At 35.1% G+C, this 22,547-nt stretch overlaps 4 protein-coding genes across 4 annotated transcripts; 2 read left to right on the top strand and 2 right to left on the bottom strand.

The window, feature by feature from the left end:
• The first annotated feature begins 4,422 nt into the window (after positions 1 to 4,422).
• LOC7465166 (protein GRAVITROPIC IN THE LIGHT 1) lies at positions 4,423 to 5,715 on the top strand. The gene has a single exon (XM_002319929.4). It carries the CDS (start codon positions 4,423 to 4,425, stop codon positions 5,713 to 5,715), a length of 1,293 nt encoding a protein of 430 aa, XP_002319965.4.
• Positions 5,716 to 6,294: 579 nt separating this feature from the next.
• On the bottom strand, positions 6,295 to 7,013 carry LOC7464727 (transcription repressor OFP17). Its single transcript, XM_002319377.4, is given in 2 exon segments — positions 6,295 to 6,573; positions 6,575 to 7,013. Coding segments are annotated over 2 exon segments (666 nt in total). The 5' UTR covers positions 6,992 to 7,013; the 3' UTR covers positions 6,295 to 6,324.
• An 813-nt stretch (positions 7,014 to 7,826) lies between these two features.
• On the top strand, positions 7,827 to 10,459 carry LOC7465165 (transcription repressor OFP4). The gene has a single exon (XM_002319928.4). It carries the CDS (start codon positions 8,978 to 8,980, stop codon positions 10,274 to 10,276), a length of 1,299 nt encoding a protein of 432 aa, XP_002319964.3. The 5' UTR covers positions 7,827 to 8,977; the 3' UTR covers positions 10,277 to 10,459.
• A 7,124-nt stretch (positions 10,460 to 17,583) lies between these two features.
• On the bottom strand, positions 17,584 to 22,177 carry LOC7465164 (probable serine/threonine-protein kinase WNK4). Its single transcript, XM_002319376.4, has 7 exons — positions 21,266 to 22,177; positions 20,192 to 20,457; positions 19,881 to 20,104; positions 19,632 to 19,789; positions 19,244 to 19,553; positions 18,737 to 19,039; positions 17,584 to 18,344 (listed from the first exon to the last, which is right to left on the bottom strand). Exons 1-7 carry the CDS (start codon positions 21,359 to 21,361, stop codon positions 17,875 to 17,877), a joined length of 1,827 nt encoding a protein of 608 aa, XP_002319412.3. The 5' UTR covers positions 21,362 to 22,177; the 3' UTR covers positions 17,584 to 17,874.
• Between the last annotated feature and the right edge of the window lie 370 nt (positions 22,178 to 22,547).

Below are 22,547 nucleotides of genomic sequence, written 5' to 3'. Positions count from 1 at the left end.
ACTTGAATAAAGCTGATAGACTCTCTCTCTCTCTCTCTCTCTCTATATATATATATATATATATATATATATGTTGTTGATTGTGATAAATTTGGAAATTTCTTGGGTCCACAAACTGAAGGCCTGTAAAAATTCTTTCTCCATCGACAAAGCCATTGGTAGTGACAGTGATCTTGGAAAACATGTCCAGGGAAAACTATATATATTCTTGAAATGCAGTACAAAACAGAAGAGAGGTCATCACAAAAATACGAGAAAAGATTTCCTTAAGACCTGTAATAGATATAGTGGTCCATCTTTAGTTCTTACATGTGCAAAATTCTGGAAATTAATTAAATTTCTGAAGTTTTGACTTGAGTTGTAAACAAGGTTGTTATTGTTATTATTAATTATTTTATTCCAGAAGCAAATTTAAAGGAGGGTGGTAAAAATCTATTTTTCATAAATATATAATTTAAACATGAATTAATAGCCTATCTAGAATCTAATTAATAGGAAACAAAAATTCAATATTGGCGTTGGGGAAGAATCCAGGATTATAAAATTTGGAATATATAGTTTTTATTTTGAAAGGAATATTTTGCAAGGGTTGCCAAAAATCAATTAACAAGTTCAAGGGGAATTTTGGAACTTCTGAAAATTTTGGAGTGGTCAGAGCTTTCCCCTGGCCACCCTCTAGTTTCGTCGTCCTTGATTAGCATGCAAATGTTGATTTAAAAAACCTAATTATTATTAATGATAAATTAGAGACTAGACCATCTAGCTAGTAGAGATCAACAACTATAATTTCTTTTATTTTTCCATTTCCCTAAAGGTTTTATTCGGAAAAAAAATATTGTGCACGCCTACTACTCATGAACTTTAATAAATCTTTGCATCTTAATATTTTAACAAAAAATACTCAAACTGAATTAAGGATTAAAGTTTTTGTTTTGGAGGAAACTTTAACTATAAAAATACAAGCTTAATCCACTACCAGCAAGAAAAAACCCTAGAGATTCATTAAAGTTTTTATAAATTTCATCAGGGATACTGTCTATGAGAAATTAAATAAAAGTTTTGTTTAGTTTTCTATCCCAATTTTTTTAACTTCTATTGTTTCTTGTTATCAATGGCTAACAACACGGAAATGTCAGGTGGAAGAGTTACGGAACTTCCATCATCTTCATCAATTCCAATCAACTTCCATCTACTTGCTCAATAAAAAAAAACACTTACAAAAGTTGTTTTTGGCTACCCAATAACAACTTAAGGCTGTTCTCATCCATCCACCACTAATTCTTCAATAACTTGCACCTCCTATATATTGGTAGCTTCATTTTACAAAAGAAATTGGACAAAACAAAGTAGAAAAAAGTAGGCATAATAGTGAGTCTCACTGTTCGTAGAAGCAGATCTTGTTACCATGGGGACCACTCCTACACAAGTTCATTGAATTTCATATATATATATATATATAGTATTATAACAAATAGCGCTAGTATTTTAACAAATATAAGGTAGAAATGAAACCCTAGGCAGACCATCAATGCAAGTCACTATTTGTTTGTCAAGAAATCTATTTGAGATTATAGTTTCGCAGAGATATATAGTAATGTACTTGCTAGCTAACAAAATAATGTTGTTAATGGTCTCCTGTGCAAGGAATAAGACATGAGAGAGCATTGTAGGAAAATGTTTCCAGTTCCCATCCTTTGATATGCTACTAGCTAGTTTGGACTATATAAATGTCACTATGTCATGCTCTGAATTCTTGTCTCTAATGTATATTTTCATGTCTCCTTCAAGCTTATATCCATCATATTCGTTTCATGTGATCAGAGATGAAGGTTTTCCCTTAATGGCTTTTACTTGCTAATTATATGATCCTTTTTCTAGCCCTGCAATCGCATGTACAAGAGCAACGCGATATGCAGAATATTAATTAGGACCTATTTTTGTAGATTATCATCAATACTGTATTATCAACAACCATCACAATTAATATTATTTGTTAATGGTAGAATTAATGGCAGCAATTTGACAGAAATCAACATGTTAGTGGCATAAACTATGGCAGATTCTTGGTAGAAATTGTGCCTGGAAATGAAAAGGTCTGTCCCTTGGTTCTGGCTATTTAGAGAGAGAGAGAGAGAGCGAAGGCAACAGAAAACACGATAAACAAGTAGTAGAAGGAGCTGCCTTAATCGGCAACAACAACTACAGATTGGCAGCATAAAAATTGTAGTCTTAAAGCTGTAAATTTCCTTTAATTATGCCTCCTTCTAAACTCTTGTAAAATTCTAATATGGTATCAGAACGAATTCTTAACTTTAACATTAATATTAATGTTGTTTAGGATATGTTTTTATATTAACTTTCTAACATATATCATACGCATGTAAGAAGTTAATTGTAACTCAATCAACTTTTTAAAAGCTTTTTTCTTAGGCCAACACACTCTAATTAGGCCTTGTTTGTTTGGGTGCAAACTGCGTTTTATAAGAAAAGGCATCAAGGTTGCATAGCAGGACGTAGCCAAACGGGCTGGAGACCTCCTGGAGACTTGCATTTGCGTAATACAAAACCCATTTGGCCCACTTCTTGCAATTTCTTCAGATGTCCCTTCACAGCTGCATGGGGACAGAGAGGTACACTACCCTACACCTCTCCTGCAGCACTTCAATGGCTACGATTCAGTCTGATAATTATATTGTTTTCTCTTGGGATGCTTAAAACTTCTGACACAGAGTATTTAGAAGAAGAAAAAATCCAAGCAGGAAAAGAAACGAGCGTGCGGTTAATAGTTATTATTAGCCTTTTAACAGCAAGTACCTTCTTCGGTCTGGTAACGTAGTTGTCTCACGGTTGTTTCTTCCTTGGGCTAACTACATATTAGGTCTCTAATTCTGATGGTTATTTCAAATCAGTCCCTAAAGTATAGATACTCTCAATTCTACCACCTGATATCAATGAATAGTAATCAGACCTGATCAGGGGTTAGATTGCCGTCGATCCTTAGACTTGGTATTATTACTTTCTTTATTATTTAATTATATGATAAATGTTCATTAAGATTTATTATATTTCTAATCAAAGTGTATATTTGGAAATGCAATGATTTCTACTTTTAGATGATTTTTAAAAGGGTGTTTGCCTTGAAAAAAAAATTAAATAGATGTTTATTTTAGTTTTGTTTTTATTATTTTAATTTTCTAATGTTAAAAATAAAAAAAATCTAAAAACAAAAAAAAAATTAATATATTTTCAAGAGAAAATTAATTTTGAAAGCACTACAAAACATACGCTACCTTATTTCTAATTGGATTTTTTAAGGATGGAAATAACAATTTCATTTGTTAATTTTAATGAAAAATGACCAAATTTCTTTTAAAAAAACATTTTTGTTCTATTTAAAAGGCTCTAAGATGGATTCAAAAAGACTAAGCTTTATCTCAAACTAGACTCGAACTTGCAAAGAACAACGTGCTAGTTGGATGGTAAAACCGCAGTAATAGTTAGTTTGAGTACCTCTTTAAAATAGACAACATAGTTGGAGGACTGATTTGTAGTAGCCAAAACCCCCCTTCTTTTCACTCGCATGATCATGGAACAAAGACAGTGTGTTAAAGAATTCAAACTCTGGAAACTCTGCGGGAGGTGAACAGGTTTCTGCTCCATTTCCCCAAAAATATACAGAAAAATATTTGAAAGTTGAAACCCTCACGTTCACAGATGACAAAGCCAAAATAAAGACTCTGTCTTTCTTTCTTTCTTTCTCTCCTTCCAAAACAAACACTGCATTGCATTTGAGTAAATGCCATTTTCAGCACTCCTTACGATGCATTTACTTTGAATCCCATCACCTTTTTTTTTCTTTTTAAGATCAGAGACAAAGACACCCGGATAGCTAGCTATAGCGTCAGCAACTTCAGTTTTCTGTTTTGTTTTGGGTGTTTTTGATGTTAGAATGTGCTTCTTTTGAGCTCAAAGTTTAAATCTTGGACTGTAGTTTGATGATCTTGATCTTAGCTTGTTGTTCTTGAACGTCTTTGATTTGGGTTTGAATAGAAGACAAGTAGTGATTTGATTAAGTTTGAATCTTTTCACTTTCTTTTAAGCACTAATCTTAGTTGTTAATATTTGTTTAATCAAGTATTAAAACCCCATTTCATTTCTTTAATATTTGGATGGTTCTAGCTACTATACTGCCAGGGTTTATGGCATTTGACCTGGAATCCTGGTTCATGTTGGTGGTTGATATGCATTGAAAGACACCATTTTTGTGATTTTGTTTAGTTTGGGAGATTAGTGTCTGGGAAAGTTGTTAAATCCCATTAATCTTCATCATTGTAGATCTGATTTACTTTGGGGTTTTAGCTTCCTTGAGGAATGGAGCATGTTACCAATAAACTCTCTAAACCCTCTTCAAATATATCTGAAATGGTATCCAAATTTGCAAAAGTTTGCAAATGGAGATCCATTGGTGTCTTCTCCAATGACCACCACTATCAACACAACCTCATTGGCAACAATGATGGTTCATCGATGGGTGAAGATAGTAGTGATGCCACTGAGGAAACAGAATTTGATGGCGAGAAAATCCATCCTCAACCTGTTGTAGTTCCAAGCAAAAGCAACATGTATGGTGACAAGGATATTGTAGAGTTGTTTGACACGGTTTCTGCCTTGAAACTAGCTTATGTTCAGCTTCAGGAAGCACATATTCCCTATGATCCGGATAAGATTGTGTCTGCTGATGAACTTGTCGTGGCTCAGCTTGAGGCACTTTGTAAGTCCAAGAAGGCATTTAAGGAGAAGCAATTTTCAAAAACCAAGCTTGACTCCTCAACGTTTGCCTCTCTGCGATCAGAAATTGATGTTATCGAGAAGCTTTTAGAGAAACTGAAGTCCCAAGATAGAGATAGAGATGCTGAGATTGTACGCCTGCGCCAAGAACTCCTTGATTTGGATGCGGGGAATGCAGTATTGGTTGAGAAGATTAGGGAGAAAAGTTTGGAGAGAAGGAATGTGACGATTTTGAATGTTGCCATGTTTGAGGATACGTTCAAACGAGCTTCGAAGGCCATTCATGACTTTGCGAGGCCAATAATTAGCTTGATGCAAGCTTCAGGTTGGGACTTGCACCTGGCAGCGAATTCGATTGAAGATGGGGTTCTTTATGCTAAAAGATCAGATAAGAAGTACGCATTTGAAGCCTACATTGCACGAAGAATGTTTAATGGGATGACACTTAGATCCTATGATGTGGATGATGTTTTACGGTTTGATGATCCTATTGATTCTCTGATAGCTAATCCAAATCCAGGATTTGCCAATTTCTGTGCGGAAAAGTACATGCTTGTTGTTCATCCCATGATGGAGATGTCTTTCTTTCGGAATTTAGACCAGAGGATGTTCATATTGAGTGGCAAGCATCCAAGGACTCCATTCTATCAAATATTTGCAAGAATGGCAAAGTGGATTTGGATTCTTCAAGGAATCGCGACCTCAATTGATCCCAATGCACAAATATTTTCTGTGCATAGGGGAAGCAAATTCTCAGATGTTTACATGGAACCTGTTCAAGAGAACAAGGAAGGTATGATTGTGTCCGAGGGAGAACAATCCAACTTCAAAGTTGAGTTTATGGTCATGCCTGGGTTCAGAATTGGAAGCACATTCGTGAAGTCTCGGGTTTATCTTTCAGAAACGAAACAGCCTGCCGGAACATAATAGAATGAGATGCTGCGACTTCCTGGCGGGTAACTTTCCAAAGCTAATCATGTTTTTTTGTTTTGATGATATCAATATTTAGGTCAAGTTAGTTGAGAATATTATAGCTAGTGAAATGTGGTGGGATTAAAGCCCAGAATCTCAGTGCCTGTACTTCTTCTCAGTTGTTTTTGATATATCTACATATGCTGCAAGCTGCAAGAACATTGTTGAATGCTTCTTCTTGAACTGTAAATAGATATCTACTTGATAATGCTAACATCTCTGCTTAGTGATGCCATCATACTCGGTAGTTTCCTTATTGCCTATTATGAACTGAATGGACATTAGAGTTTAGATAGTATGTATATTTGGCCTGTTATCTTACTAACATAGAGGTGCATAAAGCTCTATTTCTCAATTTTCCAAGTGTTTTTTCAATGTTGTACTTGATCAATGAGAAGGAAACCAAAGATCAGTTAATGACTAATCTTGTAATTAGTACGAAACGTGTGCTTTCCAATTCTTTGGCAGCATCCTCGAATTTCACCGCTCTCTCCCTTTGCTTGATTTGCCTCCTAACACTAAGAGAAAACGATATACAACAATGGGATTTATTCCTTTCATTATCTACTCGCAATACAAAGAGTCAACAGAGAAACCAGAAGAGGGATTGCGGAGAGGACAGGGATTGTCTCTGCAGTGCAAAGGAGGAACAGCAATACTATTCGCAGAATCATTTGGGAGATTTGGGACTATCAACGTCGGTGTTGTCAACATCAGGAGAGAACAAGTCCTTGCATAGCTCTCCGTAGAATCTGCAGACCAAACCAATGAAGACAGGACACTTGAGGTTTTTCCAGCAATACAGAAGCTCTTCCACATCCGCTAAATCCCTTACTTTTCCCTCTTCAACCATCATCTCCACCAAATAGTTCTCGAAACTTCTGCATGCATCTTCTACATCTTCATCACCAAAGGTTTGCCTTTTTGTGGCCAAACTGGCCTTGATATAAGCTGGTGTGAGAGGAGATGGATAGAGCATTCTCTCACGCTCTGCTTCGGAGACGCTCCTAAGTTCTGCAACTCTGTCCATCTTTCTTGACTTCCTAAAAGAACGAAAAAAAGTAAAAACTCGGCTCTTTTGAGGAGCTTTTCTGCGTTTTTTGCTACGACGATGAAGTCGAAGATCTCTTATAAAGACAGGTCCTTTGAGCTTGAATCTGAAGAGTATTAGTAGTTTCTTGCATGGCCTGAAAAGCTTGGATCTGAAGACAACTAATGCTTTCATTTTCATCTGTAATGATTGATATCAGAGTGTTGTTGAAGAAATGGAGCAGAATGGAGTCCTTTTATTGCTTCTAGCTAGTTCAAGGACATAATGTTGCTCCACTAACGGTTGGTGTACCAGAGGGAGAGAGAGTTTGTTGAAGATGGATATAATAAGAGGTTAGTTAAGCCCTGTGTGCATCTCCTTGCTATTGTAGGGTTCATGTCCTCAAGGAGGAAAGTGGCACCCCATGAAGTGAGAGACTATTTTGGCAAGAATCCTGATATGGAGAAGAGTTCAATGGATGCTCATCATTTGGGCCAAAAGTTCCATTAAATTAAAAATGATCCTCATTTTCCAATTTGTGAATAATCTACCAACTTCATATGTGGCCTTCAGATTGCTAGCAAAGCCATGTAGTGGAAGCCATGTCTACCAAATACATAACCGGCAAAAACCTCTCGCTTATTGGCGCGAGTGATGCATGGGTTAGTAGCTTTTTCTTCTCTTTTATTTTTATAAAAATACTAATTTACTCCTAATCGAAATAAAGTATAACAAAAAGACCTAGAGAAAAATACTAAAATAATTTTTAATTCATCCTTTATTTATTTTTTTTACTTTAAGGACAATGAAGTAATTGTAAACAGTGCAAAAATAAAATTACGCACCTTTCATTTTATTTTATTTTATTGCCTTAAGGGTATCTATATAATTTAACTGTGAAAAAAAATATAAACTACTAAATTACCCCTAATTAATTTGCAAGTGACCTTTGAAATCCGTGAAAAATATCATTCTACCCCACCCACTAGCAAGGCAAAGACTTTGTATAGGAAAGGATAAAATAATAATTACTGTGGTTAGTAAAGCTAAAGTCCAAGACAACCTTGTCCTTGGTGGCTGGTGCTCTCTTTGGGCTAAAATCTAGCTCCTAAAGCCCCAAAACCATACACATTGAGACTCCAATTGCTTCTCACAAAAGCCATCCTCAATCTGGGCTGTGCTTCTTCTGGTTTCATTCACAGTCTAATTCTAGTATAGCCATGAAACCAACTTTTCCATCTAGTCTTGGCCTCTGAGTCCAGAAAAGTTGTTGGACACTAGCTTTATAGTTGCTGCTCTTACAATGGATGTCAAGGTGGCAGCGCAATCAGTAACTCTTGCCAAAAAACCATTTGTTGAACGCTTGAATGCCATTAACTTCCAGTCCCCGGTAAAGAGAGAATGTCTTATATATATCAGAATAAGAAATTTCATACTTGACGAAGTTTTTTTTTTTCTTAAGGAATTTTTCAGAAGGTTGATGAAATAATTGTTGTGATCCTTAACATACATGATTCCTAAATTATTGCTAACTGTATTTGGTCCACAGTAGCACAGCCTAGTTCCTAAACTCAGTAGCCAGAATTAGGTGTGCCTCAGACAAAACCAGCATGTGATTGACCTCCCTTCACCTGTTGCTGTATCGGAATCCATCAGTTTGGAGAAATGCAATTTCATCCTCAGCTGGGAAGAGAGAAGTGAAAAAACCTATAAAGTGTTTGGTAGGGGACCCGAAACTGAATGTGCAGCACCAGGCATGTGGGGCATTGTGAAATCAAGTTGAAAAGGCACGGAATATCATCATTTGTGAAACATGGAATCATGGGAAAGAACACAGCACTTAGTAGACATATGGGCCTTGATTAATGCTAAAATCATCATTACTCTCTCTTAACCCTTGATTTGGCTGAGCAAAAGATGAGGCCCCAGATGAGGTGTTCTCACAAATCTTCATGTTCCAGCGATATATTGGCTACTGGCCACAGGAGTGTATATAAAATGGTACAAGTGATTCACAGACTAAACTTTAGCCAATGTTTTCAGGCCCTCAGTTTCTTTTAGTAAAGTTGAATTTTGGAGATCATTATGCATAACAAATCCTGATTATGTTTGTCTAATCCAAAAAAAAAAAATTCTGATTTGTAATTCTGTTAGTTGTTATGATGTAAGAGGAACACACCTGCTTTCATGCTGAACTTTTTTCTAGTGAGCCCCCATCTATTCTTTACCTTTTATAACCCAAACTTTGTAAGCTCTTTTTATCTTTTCAGTAATCAAAGAGAGGGAAAGGTAAACCAACTCAGACAAATCTCAGAGAGGGAAAGAAAAATGGGTAATTACAGGTTTAGATTATCAGATATGATACCAAACGCCTGGTTTTACAAGCTCAAGGACATGAGCAAAAGCAGAAAGCATTACACCTCTCGAGCTTCCAAGAAAAAACCACCTCCAGGAACTGTAACATCGCAAAAACCCAACATTTCTCATCAAAGATACTCTTATTACTTCACCACAGAACCTGAAAGAGCTGAGAAATTAGATTACTATTCACCTGCAAATCCAAAAGCCTCAGATACTCACTTCCCTGATCCACCAAGAAAATCATCCAATAGAAGAAACAAAAGAAAAACCATTTACAAGCCTTCTCCAAAACTGGTGTCCACATTCTCTGCTGATTGTAGCTGTCGCGTTACAGTTAACTCGAACCTGACCGGGTTTATTCCAGGTGATTCACCTGACTGCTCTAGCTCTCCTGTTGAGAGCTCTTATGATGAGCTTGACTTCCTATCAGAATCTGATGAAGATGATGGTTTTCTTGTTCCTGATTCAATTGATCATCATTTAGCCTCCTGGTCTAGCTCTTGTAACTGTAATGTTAGCTCTTCAACCACTGACATTATCATTGATATGAATGAAGAATCCTATGAAAGGAAAATCAAGGAGGTTGAAGGGTTTGGTAGGATCCCTGAGCTAAACCTTCCTCCTATACTGACCAAGCCTGAGAAATTCAACGACAATGAAGTTACTAAGTTCAGAAGAAGTTCATCCAAATTGGAGGAGGTCAAAGCACATAGGTCTCTCTCTGTCAAGATTGTCAAGGAGAAAAGCATTAGGACTTATAAAGAGAAAAAGATGAATCCTCCTACAAGAAAGTCCTCGGTGAATTCGGCAAAAGGGATAAAACTCCGAGCAAATACTCCAAGAATTGCAAGCAGGAAAATTCAGGGTTGTTCTCGAAAAAGTGTGTCATTGTCAACAAACAAGACCCTTTCAGAGAGCTTTGCAGTGGTTAAGTTCTCAGTTGATCCACAGAGAGACTTCAAGGATTCAATGGTGGAGATGATTGTGGAGAACAATATCCGAGGTTCAAAAGATTTGGAAGACCTTCTTGCTTGTTACCTTTCTCTCAATTCAAAAGAATACCATTATATCATTGTCAAGGCATTTGAGCAAATCTGGTTTGACATGACTGACCTTCACTTGTAATTGTAAAGCCTTGTTAGATTATCAGAAGCATGAATAATATGATCCTGTAAATGCTAGTGCTTTAATTAAAATTTCTATTCTCTGCTTAGAATTGTTGGTTTAATCATGGAGAATTGCTTCAATATGTAGTTGATTTTTAAAGAATTTTTACCAGGAAAATGTACCTAAAGAATCTTTGATTCCTTCCCAATTCACAGTTACTAAGCCCAAGCAAAACCATCAAGTTCATGACTGACAACAAAACCTGAGTTCTGTTTCTGTCAGAGTTAACTAAAAAGAAAAATTTGACATGTCACAACCTGCTCCGGTTGATACCAGATTTTCTGAAGAAAACAATGAGTTGAAATGCAAGCTTATGGATCATGATGAAGGACAAAGTGAGCATGAGTAATGTTATGGTTGCCAACTGCATGAGCATGAGCTTTTGAGCTTGAGACATGGTTGAGGTAAATGTTGACTTTGAATAGACAAGACTTCCACATGCATGGACAACAACATTAAACAAGATTAGTCGAGTGCGATCAATTTGTATTTGGTAAAGAATACCTTAATAATTAACTTGAGCGAAACCTTTATCATGCAACTAAACATAATTAACACCATTGACTTGATTGCTAACATTCACATGTATGAACTTTGTAATTAATTGCAACTGTGACAGCTAAGGCTCCGCTTGTTTCTGTGATGTGGCGCGATCCAACGAATATAAAAGTGTTTGGTTAATGAATATATAACATAGTTTTGCCCCAAACTCTCTCTTACTCTCTCTTGAAATCTTAAGAAAAAGCTATAATTTATAACTTTTCTTAAACTTTTTTAAAAAAACTGCAACTGTAAAAACTACTGCAATGTCAAACACACTTAGAAAATCTGTATTTCAAAATGAGAAAAACAGAAAAATGGTGACACTCAGCTGTAAACTGTAAACTCCTGCTTTCAGATCTCCATTCCAGACTTGCCATTGCTTTCCTACACAGGTCCAGATAGAAAGGATCATGAGCTGGTTTTTCGTATGGGAAAAAGTTTAACCTTAGATAGGAATTATTAGAATCCTATCACATACAGGTAGTCTTGTGCCTCCGGTGGCAGATTTGTTATAGTATGGAAGGACCGACATTTTCACTAATGTAACAATTATTGCAACCTTTTTAGCAGAAAGTTGCTTCATAGGCAATTTAAGGTAAAACAGGACCACCAGTTTTTCACCCCTACAATTTCTTATGTTACCTTTCTTAGGTATAGCCAGTTTGGTGACAAGTTTCTGTCCCTTTGTTGTTTAGTCATGCTGCTGAAAGTGGTGGTTCTTGCAAATGCAGAATTGCAACATGAGGGTTGGAGGCCAGCTGGTTGATTGGTATTCAGATTTGCCGAAGATTTTTAAGTTCTGAAAACATCATGAAGTACAGATTTTAGCTTTATCTTTCTCTGTAGATGGATCTAAAACCTGGAAAAAGGGAAGGCACCAATCCAAAAATGACAGTGATGCATTGCTTCTCAGTAGAGTTACAGCCACATTCAACTAGTATAGCCCTAGCAGCAGCAATTGCCCTTCAAATTTCTCTAGCTTTCTTACCCAATTTACCATCTCTTTCTACTCATTTTTTTACATGTTTTGAATGGCTAGTCCCATCAGATGAGAAACGAGAACTGAGGGGTCACGAGAGGAATAGCTTGCTGTTATGATCGGGAAATAAGCTAGTAAATTTAGGTCAGAGTAATAGTTGAAGTGTAAACCGTAAGACTGAATACTAAAAAGTTAATTAGTAATTTCTATAGCATGTTTTTTAAGAAATAACATAAAAAACGACAGCAAGCACAAAAAAAAAAAAAAAATCGTGTCCAAAAGAGTCATCATACATGAACTTTAATTCAAATTTTTATTAACCTATATTTTCTTTCATCAAAACTCTACATTAAAGTTTTTATAGACCACTTATATACAAGGAAACACATCATAAACAAAGTTTTTTTAAAAAAAAATAATATCTTTTAGACTATATTTAAAGACTTTCCAGATCTCAAATGACTATGAAATTTTAACTTTATAAAAAAAACACTTTGAGAATTTTTTTTAAAAAAATTAGTTCAATCCAATCATCAAATAAAAAGTTATGTCCGTTGTCATAAGATTATGTATTTGAAGAAAATCTCCTACATCAGTATCCATAGGTTAAAGAGAGAACTCACCCTCAAATTCTCTTCATTCATTTAACTATGTTTCTATTGTTGTTGACAATTAAAAACAGTGTTAGCACCTTTACACTCCCTTAACATCTAGCATGCTGCTAGCACCATATAATTAACTAATTTAAATAAAGTACATCAAGAATCAATTCTCAAAATACCACTATTTTTTTTACAAAACCATTACTAGCCATTAATGGCTAACTCTAAACCATACTCTTTCTCACTTCATTTTGATTCTCCACAATATACTTCTTTTTCTTTTTTTTTTCTTCTTCATAACTAGGATAAAAACAACATGTTTTTACCTTTACTTTCAACAACTACTCATTCTCTCCTAAGTGTCAGCATTATACTTTTTCCCTTTATACTGAAGATTTACATATTACATCATCCATCATATACAACATTCCTATTATATTATTATGTTCTTCTTAACAATAGATGACATGTATCCATAGACATTGTATCACATAAAAAAACTATCAAAATATCTTTTGCTAGTAAAAAAAACAAAATAAAAAAGTGTTCATCCACAATTACCTTGTTGTCTCAATTCAACTAATTCAATTTATAAGATTTGAGGTGTTTTTTTATCTTAAGTTGTAACTTTTCTACTGCCTCGATTGACACCATATTTTCACAACCACTATTGTCAATGACTAGATTACATACATTGTCCTTGATGGTACAAGTTGAATAGAAACAACTAATGTGTGGCCAATATTTGCATGAATCACCTATAGGAACAAACAAGCTATTTTGGATGAATAAGGTAGCAATGCCATCACCTTACAAAACCTCCTCATTACCATTTAAATCATTATAAACATGATCACCTGTTTTCTCACCAAGTTCTTTACCAATAAATTCTCTAGCTTATAGCACTCATAAATTTGATGCCCTAACTCACCATATCTAAAAAACCAAAACTTAAAACCAGATTCAGAATCCTGACATGTGGTTTGTTTAGCTACTAATTCAGGTTGAATGACTGATTTTCGTTTACTGGTGTACACCCATTATTATTCTATTCATACCAAAAGCCACCTCTACTATTTACCCCGATAACTTGTTGTTTCCTGGTAAAATGTTGTTTCTCTATAGTCAAAGTTCTTTAATAGGCTTTGAAAATTGTCCATAAAGATTGTAAACAAAGCAAGTTATGGTTGGATTACCGTAATTCACTTAAGTACCTAGAAACCAGAAGCTCTTCCATTTTTTATAGATCATTCCTAGCCATCAGTTAGTGTATTCATCAACAGTTCTTCCAACTTGTTTTAATATATGGAGTCATTGGTATTGTCATGACTTGAATCCCATGTCCATGACTAGTAACGCAGGAGCGGTGTCGTAAGGACACCTCACCTACGCTAAGCCTCAGAACAGACATATCAAAAGGACAAGTTATTTAAAAATACACAACATTTCAAAATTTTTCAAAATATTATATTACTCAAAACTAATGAAACCAAATGATAGTTCAAAACTTCCCATCAGTAATTAAAATAAAAACAATAATCCATAATACTTATTACATTGTCAAAATCCAAACTTAATTAAAATAAAGTAATAATGGAGCGTCTAAGACATCGAATCAAAACTAAAAGGAAAACCTTATGAAAAAAGCAAGACATACCGACCAAAACTAAAGAAGCATGAACACAATAAAATCTACCTGCTAACATAAACTAAAAACCTAAAATAATATTAAAAATGAGGGGTGAATTCAACCAACCCAGTGAGGGAATAACATTTAATATACTTTTTAGATATTAATAGTTTGCAAGTCGATTTATCTTGATATACATATACATGCTAAGCATTTTATCATAAATTAAAGTAGTGGAATACATGTCAAAGATCAGATGACTTCCAAAAGTAACCACTGTGGGAGAATTAGTTGACATAGGTTGGTGCCTCTTTCACTAGCTAGGTATATAGAATATTATGTGCACATAGACTAACTACTCTTCGTTATCATGGAGTTACTGACAAGTCCTATATCAAGGCATAATAGATATTCGCATAATTATCAAAGCAATGTATATCATTTCGAATAGAATTTAGTTCAACAAAATAAGAGTGCAAATTCAAGAATAGATGAATACTAGGAAAATAAAGCAACAAATATAAATATTCAAGAAATTAACTAGTTGTACTCATCATATAATCGACATACATATTTACTTATATTACATGCATCTTAGATATTATCCTACTCACCCGAAAAATATAGAAGTAAAAGGAATATCAAATGAAAGACCCAAAAATTCTATTGAGGATCGTTAGAAGTACCTACAATGAATATACAGAATATACTAAAAAATAACTTAAAACAACACAAATAAAAGACTCCAATGCATAAAATAAAACCAGGTTTAGTCTCCTAAGTTTAGGGACTAAAACGATACTTTTTTAAAATTAAGGACCAAAACATAATTTTACTAGAATTGGATGACCAAATTATAAATGTCAGAAATACATAATCATACTGAAATTTCACCTATAATACATCCTCAATTCTGTCCAGAATCACAATTTACGTTCTAGGGACCAAATTGTAATTTTTCCAAAGTTCATGGACTAAACCATAAATCTCCAAAATGGAGGGACTAAACTGAGAATTACACAAATCAATTATCAAAATGAGATTCATCATCCTTAACCTCAAAAGAATACTGCCTAGAATCCCAAAATACGTTTCAGATGTCAAATTATAATTTTCTAAAGTTTAGGGACTAAACTGTAATTTTCATAAATCAATGACCAAAAGAAAATTATCATCTTAAACCTCAAGACCATTCTGTCCAGATTTTCTAGAAAAGTTGAAACAAATTTCTTAACCCATAACAAATCAATTCACAAATCCTTATTTCTAACATTACACCTAAAATCAATTACTTAACCTTAAATTAACTCATAATAATCATGAATCAATCTTAACAACATAAACTTCAAATCTTTATAAATCCAAATCTCTTTTTTTATCCTTCTATAAACAAGCAGAAAATAAAAAATAACATAAAAGAGAAACACTCACTTGTTACTTCCACCTTTCTTAAACCCAAAAACTCAAGATCAAAAATTGAAATTCTTAGTTGATGAGAGGAGAGTCACAACAACCACAAGAATTAGAAGAGAGAAAAATAATTCTCTTGCAACTTTTCCTTATATACCTAAGTTAATTTAGGTTGGGTTTGGGTTTGAGCCAAAAGTTTAGGTCTTACAGGTATAAAGTTTAAGTATACCAAAAGGAAAAAAGTGATATTTCATCTTCTTCCAATTACTAATCTTCTGTTTGCCTTATTTTTTTTAGACCTCTTCAATTGCTCTCACAAAGCATAAGCTTGCCCTTTTAATCTGATGGTGATTAGCTTCATCCTCATCTGCTCTTGAACTTTTTCATACTAAAAAATCATTTCTACATCATTCAACCTATTAATAAACTCAGGAAGTTTTATCCAAAACTCTAAATATCCACAATACTCATCCCGATTAAGAGATTGTTTCTTTTACTCTCGCCTCTAAAATGGGTTTTCAAAGCTTAATATGGATTTGTGATCCCTTGGGCTCCTGACCTTCACTAACTGACGGATCAATTCCACAATCTATCTATGCATGTCTTTTATCGCCTGTTTCTGAATATCTATTTCTTAAGGGAGAACCTTCTCATTCGCTCCTCATGAGCATGTCTTGTTTTGTGACCATCTCTTCCAGCCATGATTATTCAACAACATACAACAACTAACCACTAGGAATCATTGAGTTCTTATACCAATTAATGTAGATGGAAACAACATAAGAAAGTCAACAAGCACAAAAAATGATAGAATTGTGCTGAACAGGTCACCACACAGAAATTCTAATTTAACTTTTTATTACAATATTTTCTTTAATCAAAACTTCATCTTACATATGCTTATATACTAGGACAAAATACTAAACAAATCTAAAAAGAATTATAAAATAGATCTAAATTAAATAGTAAAAAGAATTATAAATCAACTAGTAAAATATAACAAATTCTAAATTATAACTTCTAAACCTTATTTATTTAAAGGTCTTTTCAATTTTAGATCATGACTATATAAATTCACTTTATAGAAAAAAAAAACCTCTAAAATCTCTAGTAAAAATTCAATCAATCCAACAGTTAGATAAAAAATCATGTGGAAAATCTCATGCATCAACAATGAAACTACATTCATTAAGGTAGCAAGCTTAGTTCTTCCAAAAACTAAATCTTAGGATAGCTGAAGATCTGTGATCCGAGGAAGGTCTGAATTCTTGTGAATCACCTACAGGGACCACCAGATTATCACATTCCTGGTATGTCTGTGAAGGAAGCAAGGAGGACCACATGGAGGCTAGGGAGGGGGGATAACCTAACTGTCCAGTAGCCCTTAGGGATCCTTACCCATGATTGCACACTTGATGAGTCTCTTTTCATGCAAAACCACCTAGCTCCTCAGGACTTGTTACTTTCATACATAATATATAGAGAGACTCGAATTTTCCAACCCATCAATCAGATCCTGCTGGATTAAAGTTAGAAAACAATATAGAAGTATTCGCTGTCATCAACTTGTATCAAAGTCAGAAACCTCAAGAGAAATGCTTTTCTACCAATGAAGTTATCGATGCGACCTCTTTTGAGAAAAAGTGGGAGCATCATAATTCAGGCAGGATCCACCCAGTAAAAATTAAAGGCAAACAACCGGGCACTGCAGATGGTACACAAATGTGAAATCTAGACAGTTAATGCCTTGCAATTATGGACATAAAGAGCACAGCATGCTCTACTGCATTATATGGTTTCGGTGATGCATTGCTTCCACTTGTTTCACCATATTGACAAAATATTAAATCCCAGCAAGCAATCCATGTAACTATTGATGACATGACCATATGGTTGAAACTGTTGTTGCTTTTACTCCGTCAAAAATCTCAGGATCAGGATATCCCCTTTTCAGGTTTAACCCTAATTAAAATAAAGGTTTTACTTGCAGGCTTCCTGAAACATTTTCATATGGGGTTTTACATGTGAAAAACTGGAAGCAAGACTTCGTAAAAAGCCGAACTTCGAATATAAATGCATAATGTTTGCCCATGGCTGCAAGTAAAAGAAAGCAATAATAATTATATTGCAAATACAGCTAGTTTCACACAGCACAAAACATGTCAGTACATATTTACACTGACTATGTATCTAGCACTCTACCTTTCACCTGGGAATTTTCAGTACTAACTGACATGGATGCCCGACAAAGCTTCCTCATTTAGTTGTTTGTACAGTTACCGCGTAAGGGGTAATCTAGCTGGTACTTGAAGCATTTTCTTGATAGCTCCATTCTGCAGGAACAAGATCATCAACTCTCTTATTCATCTGTGATATACACAAAGGCTAATTTTCAAGTTCTTCTGCTCGAAGTCCGTTGTGATGTCTTTTTGCAAACCTCAGTAGGTTTCTGAAAACCAACATCTTCTACATCTCCTACTGTCTTGGACAATCGTCTCTTGTGCACTTCTTCCACTAATGATCGGTGTAGTAGCTGGCTACGAATATCTACCAGTGACCGGTTCCTTGTTAATCTACGACTGTCCATCATCCTTTTGCTTTTAGAGCTCGAGGCTCTAGTTTGTGATTCTAGCAAAACCTTGCAGTGGTTGTAGGCGTTTGTAGCAAGTGCCTGCCCAATATTAGAATTTGAATTTTCCTGAGGACAGAATCTTGTTGAATTTTGAGTCCTTGTGATCAGATGTTTATCTCTCCTTGTTGAGCTTAAATCAAACTTGTGCTCGTCGCCAGATATGTAGTTCAAGCAAGAATATGATCCTGAGTGTGAAGAGCTTTGAGAGCTGGTATCATCAAACAAATCATCTGCAACAGCAATTGTTTCCAATTGATATTGTGATTTTGAAATGTTAACCCAAGTCCCAGCATGCATATTAACTAGTTATTCTATTTGCCTATCTGAAGGAACATGGGATACCTAGTTTGTTCTGCCTGTAGCTTTTTTAGAGAAGATAGAAATGACATTTGACTCTAGCTGCTCAAAGCAAGATATGCATTTCCAATATTCTAAAAAGAAATTACTCTGTATAAAAGGGAGATATTCCTACTTAATTTTGATTAGACAAACCGAAGCCAAGCAATCACTAACTGGTTCTTTGGTTAGGCTGCTGATGCATAGCTTAAATGGGGATCCTACTATACTGGTTACGAGACCAAAACCACAAACAGTCAGCTGTAATGCATCTTGGGAGACATACCTTGGAGCAAATGTGGCATTAATCCTGATAGGGATGCAGGAGATGATGAACATGAGGAGGAGGAGTGGAAAGGATGATCATGCCCATCATCTTCTTGGTAGTCAAATGTATGGTGGGATTCAATATGAGGTAAGTCCCATTTCTTCCAATTCGGCACCAGAGCTGAAATCGCCCCGTCAATCATATCAGCAATTTCAAATGGTTCCCAATCATCTATCTCAAGCTCCTTGACCATCTCCATTGCAACATCGATTGGTGTATCATGTAAAATGTCGAAAGGAAAGAATATGTTCCTAAGAGTTCCTGCAATAAAACAATGAAGGGAAAGCACTAGAGATAAATGCTGATCCACAAATACTGACCAGTTAACCGAGCCTATTAAAGCCACACTGACATTAGGATGGCAAAATCTATGTATATTTTTCCTTCTTTTTAGAAACAAACAAACAATTCCAGAAGAACAAATCTGTAAAACGTTTGCCTAAAAAGAGATAATTGGACCCTTACCATCTTCATTAGCAATTTGCACTTTTAGAAAGATGGTATCGTCTTCAGGGTTCAGCTTCCCTGTGATCGTCATGTCTGTCCTTGGGGGATGATCATTCAGCTGCAGTTTCTCCATTTCCCTGTCATTCAGAAATGGCTTCTGTTTTCTGAACCTTGGAACATGTGGCAGTTCAGCTTCATCAGATGCAAGAAATGGATCAAGCAGTAGCTCTTTCGCTGACAATCTCTTTGCAGCAGTTACTAAGCATTTTCCAATAAACCGCTGAGCTTCCAAGTCTTGAATCCGGTGGAACACTGCTGGTAACTTCCCCTGCATAACAAAAATAATATGCAGGTCATACTCTAGCTCATCAGAAATTATGAATCTTAATATGAAACCAGATTTTACCGATGTGACTTTCTTGTAAATTTGTGCTGGATTAGTGCATTCACTATAAGGGTATTCGCTTGTGAGCATCTCTAACACACACATGCCAAACGAGTAGACATCAACTAGTTCATTGTAATTCTCCTCATATAGTTCTGGCGCCATGAATTCCGGAGTTCCTAGCGATGGTCACCAAATAGTAATGATGATAATAGTCAGCAGAAACAGAAGAGACATTAATCCAGGCACTAAAGTAGGAAAAATGAGTACCTATGACACTGTGTGCTGATTGGGAACCCCGGAGAATTGCCGCAAGGCCTAGATCACCAATCTTGACCTGTCCAAGATGGCCATTGACAAAGATATTGTCACATTTTAGGTCTCGATGAATTACTGGAGGATCATGGCCATGTAGATACACAATGCCCTCCAAGATTTGTCGAGCCCATTTCTTGATAGCTCGGATGTTCACACGGGTATATTTTTTGCGGTATCTGCCAAATAGCAGATAGTTATTACATTATAGCATAAGACACACCAGGTTAAAGAAAGAATCTATTTTGAATTGCGAAGGAAATTACTCTCTAAGAGTTCCTGAAGTGAACATTTCAGTGATGAAGTTAAAAGTCTTTCGACGAACATCAATCCAAGAGGTGTAAAATTTGATGATGGAGTCATGGTTGAGGGTGCTGAGCAGATGAACTTCTGAGTAAAGCCTCTGCAAATCATCTGGTGAGCAAAGCACCTGATTGAGTTTGACCCGGTTCCATGCCACCTCTATTCCTAGGAATTCATCTATGGCCTTGTACACTGTTTTCATTGCTCCTTTGCCAAGAACTTCTTCAAACTATTCATGTAAAACACAACCAGTTCTTGTCATAAGTGATCCTAATATGTTTTTCAGTAATCCCATCAATCAATTAATTAATCAGTCAATCATTCCCAGGGAGAAACTAAGTCGAAATCTTGGATTAAACACGTGCAAATCATCATCATCATTCATAATAATTGTCTCTACTCTCTAATAACCACCGAATCATAAAATCATAGCTCACAGTCTTTGCAACAACAAAAAATAGTAATTCAATATTTTTTCACCAACTAGTTTATTAATAAATCATCAATTTCTGGGGATGACGAAAACCAAAATTTAACATAAACAAAAAGATTAGGACAGTGACCTTTTCTAACTAAAACAAATGAAGGTCTGCCCAATTAAAATATTGAGATTCATGTATTGACATTGTATACATGTACGTGTGACATCTAAAAAGAATTCATTACTATGTGCAATCATGTTGAACCTCTTCAAACTATGTACACACACTTGGCGCATAAAACTGGAAGGAGTAGAATACGACAACTTCACTTGATGTTTTTTTTTTTTTTTGTCCCATTCAAGGAACAATCTTATCTTGTACATGCTAATCCAGACCCGTTAAGCCAATTACATATGCTAAACATCAAAGTGATCCTGAATTGTGAATCATGGCAAGACTTGGTGAAGGCACAACTATTAGGAGGACTTTAACTTATATTCAATGCTATGGGAATCAAGGCAACTTGTAAAAGTAAGTGCAATAAGATAAGAACCAAAAAGAAGACACCAAAAATATATGTAGAGCATGTGTGACGATGTAAAGGCTAAAACTTACCCGACCATACCGGCCTGTAGGATCAGTTTCAGCATAGCCATGATCACCTTTGGTTTCATCGAAAGTATGCACTTCTTGACCTTGCTTTCTATACATCCTTATGCTGTAGCCAAAACTTTTGGAAACTTTATGGAAATAAAAAGAAGAAAAGGATGAGACTAAGGATTTTTTGACGTACGTGGGAAGATATAGCTAGCTAACTAATTTTAAGCAAAAATTCGATGTGCCCTAAATCCGAGGCTTTCCTTCATGGTTTTCATAAGAGAAAACACGAAAGCGGAGCCAGAAGAGTCTTGAGCAGTCTATCCTTAGCATGATCCAATCCATCCCTATAACCCAATTTGAAAATAAGTCGTACTTCTTGGCAACCATTTGGAGTGAAAACAAAAAAAAAATAGTGGCTTGGCCTTAGAATTGACTAGAGAATATTATGGCATGTGATGGAAAATGTTGCTGTCTAGTTTTCTTGAGGTTGGAAAAGCAAATACTACTGTTTGCGAACCAGGATTGTGGGTAGTGCAAGCAAAAAATACTTACGTAATTGGATAGATTCATCTATCACTCAAAAGAATTATACGGGATAATTAATTACATAAGAAAGTGATGGAATTCTGAATTTGAAGAACCTGTGGCCCTGTTTTGTTGGAGACATTTGTGGATGCTAAAGAAACCCCAAAAATATTGAAAGATTATTATGAATTTATGAGAGAATAGTTCGGGAACAGAATCTGAAGAAAGCTAGCCAAAATGCAAAAATGTTTTATAAGAGATGGCTGTGATTGCAACTTCTTCGCAGGAGTTGCTAAATAAATAAGGAGGTAGTAGATGAGTAAAGAAGAAACTACATGGAAATATGTAAGCATGGGGCCTATATACTGTCTTATATGAAGGGAGTTGGCAGCATATTAAGGGCATGCAATATAATGGTGGCCATGCTTCAGGATTTGTTTATAATACGAGAACTCATTTTAGGCTTGAAGTTTCTATATATTACGCCATTATCTTTTTATTGAAATAATATATTTAAATTTAATTAGCTCTATTTCTGTTTTAATATGGTTGTGTTCTGATATAAGAAAAATAAATAGATGTAAAATAAATTTGTTTTTAAAACAGATTTAGAATAATTTTATATTATTTGAAAGGAGAAGGACAAAGAAATGGATCTTCATTATCTTCATTGTAATCCAGTGCTATCCGAATTCTTTGTCTCATATATGAGCATGATATGAATAAATTATTAACTAATTAATTATATATATAATTGTTTTTTAAAAGAAGG

Source organism: Populus trichocarpa, chromosome 13, assembly GCF_000002775.5.
Source record: "Populus trichocarpa isolate Nisqually-1 chromosome 13, P.trichocarpa_v4.1, whole genome shotgun sequence".
Classification (NCBI taxonomy): domain Eukaryota; kingdom Viridiplantae; phylum Streptophyta; class Magnoliopsida; order Malpighiales; family Salicaceae; genus Populus; species Populus trichocarpa.
Note: the sequence above shows the minus strand (reverse complement) of the source record. Positions and strands in the feature narration are given on the sequence as shown.